This window comes from Psittacula echo (genome assembly GCF_963264785.1).
Source record: "Psittacula echo genome assembly, chromosome: 6".
Classification (NCBI taxonomy): domain Eukaryota; kingdom Metazoa; phylum Chordata; class Aves; order Psittaciformes; family Psittacidae; genus Psittacula; species Psittacula echo.
The window spans coordinates 15,550,848-15,566,646 of record NC_137743.1 but is presented as its reverse complement, the minus strand read 5'-3'; the positions used below and the strand labels follow the sequence as shown (position 1 = coordinate 15,566,646).

Below are 15,799 nucleotides of genomic sequence, written 5' to 3'. Positions count from 1 at the left end.
ATAGATGTTCTATTTCTTTTGGGCTGTATCTTTAGAAGACATTTTTACAGGTTGAATTTATAAATCTCTTAGAGTTATTAAGCTGTAGGAAAGTCTGCTAGATATTGCCATGCAGGAAGGGACTCCTGAAGTCACTGTGATAAGCCTAGAAATGTTGGCTTAAGGCTCAGCAGTAGTCAGAAAGGCAAATAGAGAATTAGAAATTATTAGAGAGAGAACAGAAATAAAGCAGTACTGTGTTGTCACTGTTTAAGTCTGTGACAATGCATGTTGTAAATCTTGTATATCGATTTCAGTGCTCTTATTTCAGAACTGCAAAATAGTAGAGGTAGTCAAACAGTTATTTGCTTGTCTGATTTCTTGACTATGCAGACTTCTTGCTTGTATTTAAAAGTTCTTGTTTTCCCTATCTTAAAATGGACTTGAGTCCATTTTCTGCATGTGGTCAGTTAGGTGAGCTCTGGATTTCCCCTTTCTCAGCTTTATTGCATCTCCTTAGGCCACTGAATTATTGCCTTTTATCACTTCCACAGTACAATTAATAGCTGATCTTCTATTGGCACTATTTAATTGCTTAAATATGAGTGGGAGCTACGGAACTGAGCTTTCTAAGCTCTACTTCTCCAGATGCATACCTTCCTCCCCCAGTCCTGGCTGGGTGTTTCTCTGGCATGTCCTATGTTGTTTTGACTTACTTTAAATATACAGAATCACTTGGTTTGTGGCCAGTTTTTTTAGCATATTGCTGTTAGTTTTGCTACTTCCTTTAATTAAATTTATTCATGTTGTGCAAACCCAGTTTAACAAGATTTCTGATCATTAAAAAAGTCGTGAGCTAGGGGCTGTTTGCTTTCTAGTTGCTGTAAAAGAACAAGGGGAAAAAAAATGGTGAGCTCCATAGCTTTCTGGAGTGTCTGTGTTGTCCTTTAATTTGTCTTGATATTCCAGTTGGAGTCCTGGTGAGTTTGGGTTTTTTGTGGGTTTTGTATGTTTTAGTTGGGGTTTTTCCTAAATTAGTCTGTAATCATTATACCCAGAAATCTGTGAAGAGCACAAGCTCTCTTGGGTTCTCTACAGATCTCCGCGTTGTTTTTCGTCTGGGCACAATTAGATTTTGCTTTCTTCAAACTGGAACAGTCCACTTGTTTCTGTCAGGGTTTGATTGAATGGAAAGAGTTTTGTTGCATGTCTTACTCCGTTCTCTGGACAGATTTATTCCTGAGCTAACTGTCTTCTGAGCAAATTTGAATTTCTTTACTAGGAATGCGTTTCCTCTGGTGTACATCAGTATCCTGTTGTCACTTCATCAGTGCATTCTGAACTGAAAACTGTGTATTTGAGTTTCAGCATTTGCCAGGATGCTTTCTGGCAGCTGGCCCTAGAAACATTTTATTTCAAACCTTTTCTTAAAAATTTCAGTTACTATTTCTTAGGCTCCTGCAGCTGCCTTTGATTTCTGTGACAGCTTTATATGTCCTGGCTTCTCAATTCAACTGGAGCCAGCAGCTCATGACTTTTAACTCTTTTATCTTGTTTTGGGCACCAGGGTTGCTGGTCTTACTTTGTTCAGTTAGCTGGTGCTGGAGAGCTGCTGCTGATTGGCTTTTTTCCTCTATGTTCAGGAGGACAAAGTCTTCTGTAAATGGAGAATTGCACCAAAGGTTGTACACAAATCACAGCATTCATTTGCTGAATGCTGGTTAGCCATTTAGGCTGAACAGGTAATGTGCACAGTGAGCATAAGGATGCTCCCGTCCTCTTGTCTGGTGTTCTGGTGACAGCAGTTGATTTACTGCTGTGCTAGAATGCAGCTGGTAGATAAAAAGCTTCTCCTGGAGCAGCCCGTCATATTTCAGCACTTAAGTTAATCGTAAGCACAATGGGGAAATAAAAAAATTAACGGTCCAGTCCATAGCTATCTGCAGTGCATTTCAAGGCTTGGCAGAATTGCAAGTGCTTTTACGTACCTAGCAGTGAGAAATGTTTTCATAAATGCCACCAGCTGGAGATAAGGGTTCACAACTCCAAAATGGGCTGTAACTCCAAAATAGCAAATCTATCTATCTCAGGATTTTATGCTTCTGCCATCATCCTGGCCTTCCTGTGCTGCCTGCCTTCCTCACAAAACTGAACAACAGGCAAGCTTAGTGGACCTCGTTCAGTTGGTGGCAGATCTCCCATCTAGTGCTAAAAATCTGCTCTGGATGATGCTTATTTATTAATTGATAATTTTAAAGAGAATTTGTTTCATTCTCTTTTGACTTCTTTTTCCCTGCCAGGGCTTTGGAAGTGCTTGCGTTATGCAGTACATGGATGTTCGTTCTGTTGGCAAAAACTCACAGAATTAATTTTCCTTCTTTGAATGACACAGAATTGCCTCATCTCCCGTATTTCCTCTTGATAGCCTGTCCCTGCAGCCTGGGAAATAGCACTCAGGGTCCCATGGAGTGCCAGGTTCTTTGTGCCAAGTGGGATATGCAGATTAACATAAACTCACTGACCATCTTTAAAACTGAGAAATGGGGATTGGTCCTGAGAAAAAGCAGTGCGAGGGTTAAGTGTGGTTTTGCTCCTTACACGCCAAACCCAAATGGGTTGAGCAAAGTGCATTGAAGATGTATGGGACTTGTCATGTGTGTAGACATGACTTCTTGAAATTACTCTGTAGTAAAACTATTCATGGCATAGGCTTTCTGTTGAGGTGAGCAGGCTTTCAGCTACCTGACTCCTAGAGCTCAGAAGGTGTCATGCTCCTAGCATAGGATTCCCTAGCTCTAGTGATGACTTCACAAGGATGTCAAAGAATCATAGAAGGGACTTCAAGGGCCATCTGGTCCAACCTTTCTAGGCAAAGCATGACCTATGAGATGTCCCAGCACCCTGTCCAACCAAATCTTAAGTGTCCAATTCACCAGTTCCCTGGAGAGATTATTCCACTGGCTGTTCTCATGAAAAATTTTTTTTGTGTCCAGTTGGAATCTCCTCTGGAGTAACTTGTGCCTGTTACCTCTCGTCTTTTTCATGTGATTCCTTGTAAAATGGAAGTATCTATCTTCTTTGTAGCCACCCTCTACTGGAATATGGTGATGAGGTCTTCCCTGAGACTTCTTTTCTCTAGGCTGAACAAACCCAATTGTCTCAGCCTTTACACCTATGGCAAGCTTCCCAGTTCTTGATCATCTCTGTGGCCCTTCTCCGAATTCTTTCCAGCCTGTCACATCTTTCTTGTATTGAGAGGACCAAAAGGGTCAAGGGTTATCAACCACATGAATATCTCCTATTTGTCTATACCTCTTACAAATTTAAGTCCCCTGCAAACTGAGCACATAGCTGGTCTCTGTGGCCATATGTCTGTCTCATTACTTGCCTTTGTCCTTTTTAGCAGCCTTTCTGCTTCTTAAAGTGATCGTTGAATCTTGTGAAGTCCTGGCCCATGAGAGCTTAGAATGGGCACATTGTGCCATTTACAGCTGCTTCTGGATGGACTTGGGTGACAATTTTGGCTTTGGCATGTTTCTGAAAGCTTTGTGATTTCCAGATGAGTAGGTTGGATCAGTGAGTCTCTTCCCACTATTAAATAGAATGGAACACCTTATGCTTCTAATGGATTGTAGGTTTGAAACATTTCTGGAGCAGGTAACTCTTGTCCCAAACCAGGATGCCATTTCTGCTAGCAGAGTTCAGAGAATGACAGTAATTTTCTGAGCGAGCTTATGAATTACTTATCTTCAGAAGAGGCACCTGTGAGCAGGGGAGAAAGACTAACCAAACGCTCCCACTCCATGGGTAGGAACTGTCAACTCTGTAGGCTTGTGTCTTTAAAGATCACAGATCTCTGTGAGATCATTGAACAAACATCTGAGCTACTGTGTATCATCTGAGCCCAACAGAATGGCTCTGTGTGAGGTAAGGAAAAGGGGGTGTTGCTGTTGCTAAGTAAAATAATAATAATTTTTATGTATGATCAAAACCTTTTGCCTTTCATAGAGAATTGGCAAGGCCTGGATTTCAATACAACTCAAGAACAAATACATAAAAGCAATCCTCAGGAAGGATTTGGGATGTGGAGGGTTAGTGTCTCCTTGTGTTTGGCTGGGCACAGGATAGTGCAGCAAACACAGGAGTGACTGGCAATGATGAAGGACAAACTGATGGGCAAAGCCTGTTCAGTCCTGGGCTCCTAGACACAGTGTGTCCTGGTTAATGCTCAGTGAGCTGAGCAGAGGAAGACTGGAAAGCACTGTTGAGTGTCTGAGTAACCTGGTGGGAACTGTGTGCAAGGGAACCCTCCACTTGCCTTACCAGTGGAAACCAGGGTGAGGCATCTGCTCTCCCTGTCTCCTGGCTCACTCGTCATTGCTGTGATCTGCTCAGCCTTGTCCTTGTGTCCAGCACCAGGCACTGAACAAGACAGTCCCACCAGCTTTTGTTTCTCCACAGTCAGGACTGGAGCATGTATTCATGGCCCAGTGCCATCCTGAGGCTCATGAGCAGCTGTGCCCACCTCTGCTGGCCTTTCTCCCTGCTGTGACCTGGACAGATCTCCTGTGATGCATTGTGCATCAGTGCAGTCCTTTTTCATACCTCAGAAATTTGCCCTTGGTTGCTTTAACTTAATCTTCTGGACTAGCTGAGCTTTTTACTGTTGGAAAAATCCTCTTTCCAGGAAATTTTCCTGCCCTCAAGGCAGACTGGATGCTGCTTCCTCCTCTGAGAGTGACAGTTGTATGAGCTGGTGGGGGCTGTCTTACAGGCTTAGTCTGAGCAGCTCACGCTCTCATTCTGCAGCAAGAGAGGGCTATAGGTCCTTCACTTGCATGTAGTACGAATAGCAGCTGCTTGATGCAGGAGACTGGGGGAACTGGAGGTGGAATGACAACATGCTGCATATTCTGCATGTATGTGGTGTCACTACTCTTGTGTCTTAAGCCCAGATGCCGCCACGTGCACCAGGCCCACTCTGCATCCTCTGGTTCCATAGATACGTGCAGTATGCACATCATATCTTGGGAATCTCAGTTGTTAGACTGTCATAGCAACATCCTCCTCCTCTTCCTCTTAGCATTCATGCACATGGAATTAATACGCATGGCTTGATCAGCTTGGGGGTGAGAGATGGTGTTGAAGCATCAACACTACATTTAGCTCCATGAGAGTGGCAAAGGTAAGGTAGTGTTGCTGCTACTTGTCCTAGTGTGGGTGCTTTTCTTGAAGCCAGTGTGTAGAGCTTGGCTCCTGCAGACTGGTCTGGGCAGAGTCTGTTGGGAAGTGTGTGTTTTTATTTAACTTCTAATTATTTAGTTACGTGCTTTGTCTTTGGAACTTCTGGGGATTAAATCCAGCAAAGATTCCAGCCTGTGTCAGCAACTTTTAAGTTGCTCTGAGAAGTTATGATGCCATTTAGACAAAATAAATAATCCATATTAATTAGAAGATACTACTGTAAAATTTATATCAGTTATCTATCTGGCACTTTATTACAGAGAGGCAATAGCCTCTTCGTAGTCCAGGTGGCAGCAGCCTTTTCATTACAATGAGAAGTGTTGTTGAACAACAACACTTTTTATGAGTTCACTTTTTTTGAGTTCACTAGAAGAAACACTGAGGGAGTGAGTTGCTTCTGGAGATTAGGGGGGGAGAAGAAGGGGAAGATTTGTACTAAACCTGCAGTAAAAAAGCCAGTTTGAGGACTCCAGTGTAAAATGCATATCAGGCATAGAATACAGAAACCCTAATGTCTCTTCTGTAGCCTCCATCCTCTGAGCAGAGGGGAAAGATTGCTGGGTTTGCTTGTGAGGTATAGGGTCATAGAATAGTTTGGGTTGGAAGGGACCTTTAAAGGCCATCTAGTCCAACCCCCCTGCAATGAACAGCGACATCTTCAACTAGATCAGGTTGCTCAGAGCCTCGTCCAACCTGGCCTTGAGTATTTCCAACAATGGGACATCCACAACCTCTCTGGGAAACCAGTTCCAGCGCCTCACCACCCTCATTATAAAAACTAAAGGCCTAGGTTTCAGAGGTGGGACTGCCATAGTGCCCTGTATGGTACACTGCCACTGACAGGCATGCCACCATCTCTGTAGAGAGGACAGAGGGCATGTTTTCCTGTTCCTGACTGCACTTTGCCTCTATGCTGTGTCCATGCAGTAGTGCTGGTAAGGGGCTGGCATCACATGCCCTATGGACTGGCTGCTTCATCCTCCAGCATGGGACTGAAGCACCTGGCTTTTCCATCCAGTGAAGGCTTGCTAGGTCTGACCTGGAAAGCCTGCCCGTGCCAGCCTTGTGAGCCACAGGGTGTTGGTGTGGAAGGCAAGTGCATTTTAACCTGCGGTTTGCTGGGGTGTGGGCTTTTTTCATTTTGTTTGATGTGAAATCATTCAGTCAGTTCTTTTCCAACTGCTTGTGTCGTGGTAGCTAATGACTGTCTTACGGGCATGGAGAGACTGTAGTGAGGTGCCAGTGATGCTGACTGATTACATTCTTGTCCTTCCCTGCATTGATTAAAAAGATAGTGTAGAGACCTTGCTTTCTTCTTGCTCCTGGTTTTCCTTTATTTTTGTGTCACTACCCATTCATGCTTCCCAGAACCTACCCACCACCAGGTCCTTTGCTGTGTGAATTGGTGGCACACTCTAATTTTATGTTCTAGTAAGGCACAGGCTGCAGTTGCAGATGATGAAAGATTTTGCAGGTTGGAAAGTTACTAAGCAATTAAATCTGCTCTTGTGAGACCTCACTTGGAGTATTGTGTGCAGTTTTGGTGTCCTCAACATAAAAATGACATGGAACTGTTGGAACAAGTCCAGAGGAGGGCCACAAGGATGATCAGGGGACTGGAGCACCTCCCGTATGAAGACAGGCTGAGAAAGTTGGGGCTGTTCAGCCTGGAGAAGAGAAGGCTGCGTGGAGACCTCATAGCAGCCTTCCAGTATCTGAAGGGGGCCTACAAGGATGCTGGGGAGGGACTCTTCATTAGGGACTGTAGTGACAGGACAAGGGGTAACGGGTTCAAACTTAAACAGGGGAAGTTTAGATTGGATATAAGGAAGAAATTCTTTACTGAGAGGGTGGTGAGGCACTGGAATGGGTTGCCCAGGGATGTTGTGAATGCTCCGTCCTTGGCGGTGTTCAAGGCCAGGTTGGATGAGGCCTAGGGTGGCATGGTTTAGTGTGAGGTGTCCCTGCCCATGGCAGGGGGGTTTGGAACTAGATGATCTTAAGGTCCTTTCCAACCCTAACTATTCTATGATTCTAAGTGTTCCATGTCTGCTAAAGAGGTGGGCTGTAGTTCTGCATGTTGCCCATTAGATTTCATTGCTGATGCAGCTCCCTCTCTGGCTTTCCTGCTCTCAGTGGCTATATTCTCCTGAGCAGGATGGGGGTTGGAGACTGCTGCATGTAATCCCCTTGTTTCCCAAGGACAGGCTCCTCCAGAAGATCCGGTCTCTCCGGGGGGAGTGCAGCAAGTCAGCTCCTGTTGAGGATCAGTCAGAGGGAACAGTTCCAGTGCAGTAAGGAATGAGACTGTGTCTAGAGTGATAAAGCAAAACATGGTCTGTTTAGAAGGCACAGAATTTTGGGGCAGGGGCTATTTGTTTTGGGGGAACTGATTTCAGAACTTGTCCACACAAGTCCACTGACCCTTCAGAGGTTGTCTGTCCAGTTTGTGAGGGAGTGATAAGCTGGTGGATGCAGCAAAGTAATGAGCCAAAACCTGTGGAATAATTGTGTTCCTCTGGGTGCAGCGGCTTGGCATGGCATGGGTGGGATGCTGTAGAGAGATGAGCCCCACATCATCCCCTCCACTGGCAGCCATTCCCCTGTGATATTATGCAGGGATGCCTCTACTCACAAGTTGTTGGTGTTACTGGGGAAGGAGAGTTACGGGGCATGGGCAGTTGTAGCTGCAGAAGGAAGCTGGAACTCAAGTGCCATAGAAAGCACTTGCTATTCAGAGCAGCTCCTGAAAGGTTTGTTTGGGGACATGTAAGCAGGGAGCTGAATTCCTAATATTTCTCTGGAACTTCTGGAAAGCACTGAGTAAATGAGTGGTGGGGCAGGGGGTTAATTTTATGGCAAATTACCTTTAATTTACAGTGGTGCAGCTCCAGTGAGTTCTGGTTTGTTGCAGTGGAGTAAAGGAGTGAATGTAGCCTCTAGGGCTGAGACAGTTAACTGCAGGAAAGGAATTCAGCACCCTTCGCTTTTCTTCTATTGCCCATGTCTGAGTCGCTCACTTCTATCATACTGCTTTTTTTAAGGCTCTGATCCCCCTAACGTAACCTACAAAAAGAGCTTTAGGTTGTGACTACTTTTCATTTAGTTTTCTTCAACTGTGAAGATACAGTAAAGCATTTTTTTTATATAGTTTTCCCTGCATGTTTGTTCTTGCAGTCTGAAGAGTGTCACATCAAGCTCCTTGGAAATCATCTACAGTCCATTTTCCTCTATCCTTGCCTGACACTAGAAGCAATATTCTTTCATCTCCTCATGAGATTTAAAAACAAACAAAAAGAAGAGTGACAATTAAAATCTGTGTGGACCAGTCCAGCTGAAAGTCCCTTTTTTAAAGGTATTCATTCTTCACCATCTTAGAATTTGTTTTCTAGTCTCCCATGGAGACTTGTGTGAAGACCAAGTTGGAGAAGACCTTGAAGGAGAAATGCTTTGATCTCAGAATTAAATTCTTCTAGTTCTTTTGTGTCTGACAGAAAGTGCAGATAAAGATCTCCTATGTTTAATGCAAAAGGGCGTTCTTCCTGCAGTAGTTTTCCTGAGCAAGTCACAGCAGTGTGTAAGACCAGTGAAGGATGCAAACACACACAATCTTCTGTTACACAGAGGACGCGAATTTTTGTCATCTATGTAGAAAACTAATGCCTTTCAAACCTTCATGTTAGATGCTCTGGATACCTTCTGCTGCTCTTTAACCTCTCCTCTGTCTAGCAGCTGCATCTTAAAGAGCAGATGAAATCGGCTCAAGGTTGGCAGGTCCTAATCTCAGTAACAGCTCCTATCCATTATAAAGTATGAAGTGAAATGATCTGTGAGTGGGTTTCTCTCAGATCCCACGTAGCATTTGTTCTCAGCAGCAGCAAAAAAGGGAAATTATCAGGCAGTGAAGAGAAGCTGTTTATTTTTAACTTACCCTTTCTTTTTAAGTTCTGCTTCATAATTAAAGAAGATAAGGAGTGAAAGCCAATGAAAATACATAGCTAAAGGGATAAGCTGATCTGAAGTTCACTGCAGAGACTATGATAAGTAGTGGGTAACAGTGGAGACGTTGGGGCCTCTTTTTCCTTCCCTGTCCTCCTCCTAGAGGATCAAACTGAGTTCGTAGCTGCCTTTTGAAGGTTACACAGGAGGACTGCTTACAGAGCTTGCTGCTGCTGTCAGGGTTTACTGATGCTCTCTGTGGTTTGAGGATGCCTCTGCTGAGTACCTGCAGAGATCTATACTGGAAGTTAGCAAGGAGGAATCCTGATTCTTTGCTGGGAAGCATGTGTGCATCCATTGTCTGGACACACAGGTATGGCACTACACGTGGCTGTACATATGGGGGCACAGAGGAGTGAAGAGGAGCCCAAGGGAAGGTTCCTAGGGAGTTATGGTAGCCCTGGGTAAAATGTCTCTATTCTGAGCTACTGATGAAGCCAGCTGTTCTACTCCTCACCTTTCAAACAAAGTTTCTCCCCTGCAGTTTATTAATCTTGGTCAATTTGGCTTCCTCAGATTGACAGGAGGTTCATGCATGCTGCTAGATTCTTTAAGGCTCAGGAGAAGGTGCATTATACTATTGCTCTCCATCCCTAGTGGGTAACTGCATCCCAAAGTAAATTATTCCTGTACCCAGGCAGCTTGCTTTCATAACTGCTCTTGGCTCTGTGAGACTTCTCCCAGCTTATGCATGGAGGGACAAGAATTTGGAGATGGCTGTCATTGCAGGGGGTTCCTCCTCTCTGCCAGTGGAGCTGACAAACAGCATTAGGAAATGAATCCTGGAAAGGAAGCTGCATGCTCTTGGAACAGCAGGATACTGATAGGCTGTTCTTAAATAACATTGCAAAATGCTGATTCCTACCTCTAGCTCTCCTCTGCAATGCTGGAGGAGAGCTGGGCTGCAAAGAGACTCTGTGTGACCATCTCACCTGGGAACCGCTTCTGGAACCCTTTTCTACTCCCAGCCCTCATTTGGATGATGCTGATGTGGCTTCTAAACATTTGGATGAGTGTGTCTGTTTACCACAAAGTTTGGGGGAAACAAGCTTTTGAAGGAGCCCTAAGCAGCTCCAGGTTTCCTAGAGTAAAGGATATAAGGACAGGGCTCAAGGACCTGTAAAAGGCAGGAGCTGCCAGCTGCCTAAAATGGCAATTGAGGGTAGTGTTTACATTGTTGGGAGGACAAGAGAAGTCAAAGGGTTCCTTATTATTCTGATCACTGTTGTGCTGAGGCTTTTCATGAGCAGAAGCTACTGTAATGCAAGCCTCAAATGCTGATACTGTGTTTAGCTCTCAGAGCAATGGTAACAGAAATAAGTTCATATGTTTAAGAGAATTGTTTCAAGCATATGTTTTACCTGGGAATGCTGAGCTGTGTGGTTCCTGGTAGGAGGATTATCATTGCTTACCATCTCACAAATGCTTTGAGGAATGTATTTGTCCATGCAATGCTTTGAAACTAAAAGGTGTTTTGGGAGTCCCCTTTGGTGCTCCTGAGTTAGGAAAATAAATAGTTCAATAGGACAGAGATGTGTAACTATGAATTTGCAAGTATATCCCAGTGCTGGGAGCAGAGTAAGGCAGTAATAGAAGTTGGAGTGCTTTGTTTGCAGTGAAGGTAGATAATAAAGTATCTCCTAGGCAGGAAGGCCAGGATTTGTGTCTCCATCTGTTTCCAAGACCAAAGTCTGTACCACGAATGGTGTTATCTTGGTGCCTGTCAGAAGCTTGTTTCTATCAGGAGAGAAGCGCAGTGCTCTGTATGGAAGCTGACCTGAACAGCTGTAGAAGCTGGTGGTTTAGCAGATTGTGAACAGTCATGAGAAAGCCAGGGAGGAGGGTGTGCTGGCTAAACTAGCTCTGGAAGGACCATGGGGTCAGGCAAACCTGTGTTTACACGGTGCCTGCTGTGTTACATTTGGGTGTCCAAATGGTAATTAGCTACTTAGTTTAATGAGATCATGTCTATTTCTCCTTGTGACATAATAGTGTCTGGAAAACTGCTGCTGTTACAGATACAGGCTCATCCACTGTTCTCATGAATGGAGAAGTTCTGTGAATTTGAGAGCTGTTCCTTACTGGCATTAGGAAGACTTTAGTGCCCACCTCTGTGTTGTTAGCCATGAGCTAAATATTGGCTGTTAAAGCCATGTATGTTGAAGATACAGGTGCCAGAGCTGTGATCTACCTCAGCCTTGCTCCTCCTATGCTGAGGCGTCTGTGAATGCTGACTCCTCTGCTGTATTTGGCTGTCTCTGGCAGGTTTTGGAAGTGGTGCGGTCCAACTATGACACGCTGACCCTGAAACTGCAGGACGGACTGGACCAGTATGAGCGCTACTCAGAGCAGCATAAAGAGGCTGCATTCTTCAAAGAGCTGGTAAGATGCCTTGATTCTCTGGAATCAACAACCCCTTTCCAAAGCCTTTGCTTACAGCCTGGGCAATAGCAGCCCTGTTACTCCATTGGGCTGCCTCCAAAGATGGAGCAGGAATAGGATTTGAACAGGCACTGCATGTCTCAACAGGTCTGAAAGTGCCCTGCAGCTCCCTGCCCCACAGTACATTGCTGGGGAGGAACCTGCAGACTGCTCAGGCCAGCAACCAGTCAGTCAGTCTCTGTCCTTTTGCCATGGAGATCCACTGTGCTTTGTGGTGGTAAATTTGCATGGTGGAGAAGCTAACAGCTCCCACCTTGGGTTTATCACACAAAGCAACTTAGCCTTTTTGGTTTTGTTAAGGGGACCACAAAGTATGGGACTGAGCAGAACATATATGATGCTGGTGAAACATATGCCTGCTCATTGCTTTTCTTCATCACTCACAAAATAGGGCTCCCAAGCAAAGAAAGCAAAGGCATTCCTTACAAATGTCTCCTTTGCCAGAGGAGAAGACTGATGGTAGGAAGCCCCACAAAAATAATATAGTGAAGACAAAACTGAGTCTGAATAGTTTGGGTGGGTAGTTAAACTCTTTAGCAAACCAGCTTGCTCAGCCTGCTCCAGATTGCCCTGACACAACTTTCTTGTCCAAGAGCTGCATCACCAGGGAGGCAGCTTTTGTAGTGGCTGGTATCTGAAGGGAGCCTGGTTTTCTTCACTTTTGAATCATTACAGCTTCAGCAAAGGGAGGGATCTCCAACTCTGGCAGCTTTCTCCACCAGTTTGAGAGCTGATTCTCTCTCTTAGCTCTGACCTTGCTGATTGATGAGTAATTGATGCCTGCCCACTCTGTCACGAGTCTGCATGAGTTTGGGAATGTTATGCCTCCGTCTGTCTACTCTGCTCCAGAGCAAGGATGCCTGAATTGGTTTTGCTTCCTTCTACAGAATGCTTTTTAATGCTTTGGGTCATTTCAGCACTGCCATTGGGTAGAGTGCAAGCAAAAGCACTTGCAATCACTTTCATGCCATTTTTCTGTGCTCTTGTGCTTGTTTTTATCTCTCTGGCCTGCTGTTTGATACCATATCTGGAATACATGCAAAGAAATTTGGCCATAGCCTTCCTGTGACACAGGCTTCCCCTGTTACTGTACCCTGGAAATAACACACATTCGTGTTTCTGTTGTCATCTGTTCCATCCCAAGGGCTCCTGCCCTCCTCAGCCAGCGTCTCCTTCCCCAGCCACATGACTGCTCTGCTTCCTGCATGCCCCACTTTCCACTTGGCCTAGCAGAAGCTCAGGCTGATCATGCCAATTGATTAAAATGACACTCTCAGTCGTAAGATCATCACAGCTACAAAACACTTCAGCTAAAATTATTTTCTTCCTAGCCCGATGATTTATTTAGTTATTTTTTTCCCCAAAATCCCAATTATGTATCATTTAAGAATCTGTTAAGATTAACCAGTCCCTCCCCACCTCCCTTCTGAATAATGCCCATCCAGGTACCCCTGAGACCCTCTCCTCAAGAGCATATGAAAGCCTGAATAATTACTGTCTAAATGTGCTGATTTGACCCAGTTGTGAATCTGTTTAATCCACATTTCTCTAGATGCCCTGAGAATTGGGACCCTATTAAATGTTCTTTACTCACAGCTATAGAAAATCCCCTGCATTCCATTAAGCTGTTACCTCAACACAGCAGGAAATCAACCTGATATGCTATGATTTGTCTTCAACAAACCCAGCTGGCCGCCTGTCCTCCACGCTGTTTTTTCCTCTAGGTGCACAGTAACTGGCTCTATTAATTGTTTGAACAACTCCTCTAAAAGGACCTAGTCTGCCCTGTCCTCTCTATATCTTCTTCAAACCAGGTAGTTGGCTTCCTTTTTGCAAGGCTTTTTAATCTTTACTTTGTCTTCTGTTGCTGGTCTGATGTTGGATAATATCCCCCTGCCCAATGCATTGTGTTTTAACAACTGAGGTTCGCAGGATTTCATGGGGGTGGCAGAGTGAAGCTGCTGCAGTTTTCTTCACAGCCTCTGTCAAAGGAGCAGGTCTGGTGGTGAGCTACAGGTTTCCAGCGTGGTTTCCAAACTCATGCTGGTCCCATCAGGTCTTCCTGAACAGGATCTGTTTGCAAATAATTACTTCCAGATTCTGACTGCTTTTCTTACCTCTGTCTGTGTGATTGCATTAAAGCGAATCCTTCTTGGTGGGGAATGACACGCGGGAGCCATTTTCCTCTTCGGCTGCCTTTTCATCTCTCTGTGCTCCCATTAAGTGGGTGAGCAGAAACTTCCCCAAGCCATTCTCTTGACTCCTTTATGCTTAAAAATCTCGTTCTCACTCCTTTGACATCCTCTGTTAATGCACTGCTTCGCTTCTCTGGCTTTTCCTCAGTGCTGCTCTTTCTTGCTAATCCCAAAGAAAAATCTGCTTTCTTCTCACATTCACTTTTCAAAGAAGCTTTCAAAGGCCTGTGATACTGCAGCCACATTGTAGTGGAAGGTGATGTGCAGAGTGTTTTATCAACTGGGTTTTCTGGCCTGTTGTGCTGCCTTTGAGGGGCTAAAGGAAGGAAGTTAGGAAGTTTTCTAACACTTTATTTCTTTTCCTTTGAACCCTCAGGGATGTCATTTGAGGTCTGTACTGCTTTGATAGAATGAATGGTTTGGATGTGAGCTTTTGGACCCTAACATTTCAGCTGGAGGAATGTGTAGAAAGAGATTCAGCATCTTTCTAAAACATTCACTGTCTTTGCAGTTGGATGGGTGTCAGCAGAGTCTCAGAATAGCCTGATTAGGGGTTGATTTCTGCAGGGGAAATTACACTAATTTGACTTCTAATTAGATGTAGTAGTCAGTGTAAACCTTCCTCCCATTGTACAAATTTCTTAAGAGCTGCTTGTTGATTTGAAACGGGTTTAATTGATGGGACTTGCTGTGAAGTAGGAGTGTCTGTACAGAGTTGCTCCAGTCCAGCTATAACAACACGAAACTAGAACTGAATACTGTTTTCCTCACGTGGTTAATGCCACCACCACATCCATTCTTTCATTTGCTTGTTGTTCTTCAGGTGATGTGAGCATTTCATGCACTTCCCATTTCTGCCAGGTTTGTGCGTTAAATGTGATAGAAGCTCCTAATAGGGAGAAAGCAATGCTAAAAGCTGTCCTGCCACTAGTGTGCTCTGGCATGCTCCATGCAGAAGCAAGAGAGGACACATGCTCTGCTTTTACTTCCTTGCAGAATGGCTGTTAAAGCTCTGAGCTTACTTTCCAAGGTTGGTTTTGTCCCCTTGTATAAGCCACTCTAGAGGGTTCTGGTAGCTTCCAGGCTGGCAGCCAGGCCTGGGCTGCCCGCTGCACCAGGAGCTAGGAGAAGTCCTGAGGTGCAGCCTTATGGACGGAGCAGCTCAGCCAGACTGCAGGAAGCTTCTGAAGATTATCCTTGTTACAAGCTGACACCTCCCTGTGTCACTGTCTGGTCTCCGACCCCAAAAGGGAGATGAGCTCTGGCTCCCTGACCTGAGCCCTGGTGCTGGAGATGATTTAACTCTACTTTGTGCTATTCTTACCTTTTAAACTGATTGGTTCAGAGCTGTTGCTTTCTCACAGCAAAGGCAATGCTGGGCAGAGATTTGTAGAAACGTCTCCCCAGCTTGTGTTAAAGCAAATTAAAGCCAACTAGACTGCTCTTGACCAAAGTTTGTTTCTAAGCTCCTCTTGAAACCTGAAGCTCTCTTCAAGTGGAAACAGCTCCCCAGGTGATCTACTCCACTGCTTCACAACCCATAGGTTTAAAAGTATTTCTTCTTTTCCAGTGTAAATCTTCTTTATCTTGAGTATTTCTTGCCCCTCCCTGGGGAGCCAGAGAAATATTACTCACTGTTCTCTTTCTGACCTCATTTTACATATTGGAGAGTGTGTGCTCTGTTCTTCCTAAACCGTCTCCGTGCAAACTAAACAAGCTTAATTTCTGGTGCTCTGTCTAGCCCGTGGCTACAATTTCACGAAGTCCTGTGTTTTCATCATGTGCCACTCCAGCCTCCCTTTCTGGACTTGTAGAGACTGCTGCCACATAGGAGACCTTGACGTATAGACGAGTTGGGAGTCTTCTACTGCTGGTGCCTGGTCCCTGGCAGCAGTTCCTAAGGCCAGGAGCTCATTTCTGCTTGTCCTTTCTGTTGCTGG

At 44.8% G+C, this 15,799-nt stretch overlaps 1 protein-coding gene across 6 annotated transcripts in view; it reads left to right on the top strand.

Moving 5' to 3' along the window:
• The window catches only part of ARMH3 (armadillo like helical domain containing 3), a 133,782-nt gene that overhangs the window by 114,051 nt on the left and 3,932 nt on the right, over positions 1–15,799 (top strand). For 3 of the 6 annotated variants that reach the window (XM_080620295.1, XM_080620294.1, XM_080620292.1), the window contains one exon: positions 11,488–11,604. In XM_080620295.1, coding sequence (XP_080476421.1) covers positions 11,488–11,604 — 117 coding nt within the window. Of the gene's footprint in view, positions 1–8,400; positions 8,546–11,487; positions 11,605–15,799 lie in introns of those variants that run through there. The other 3 variants (XR_013957111.1, XR_013957112.1, XM_080620293.1) reach the window with 3 other exon arrangements.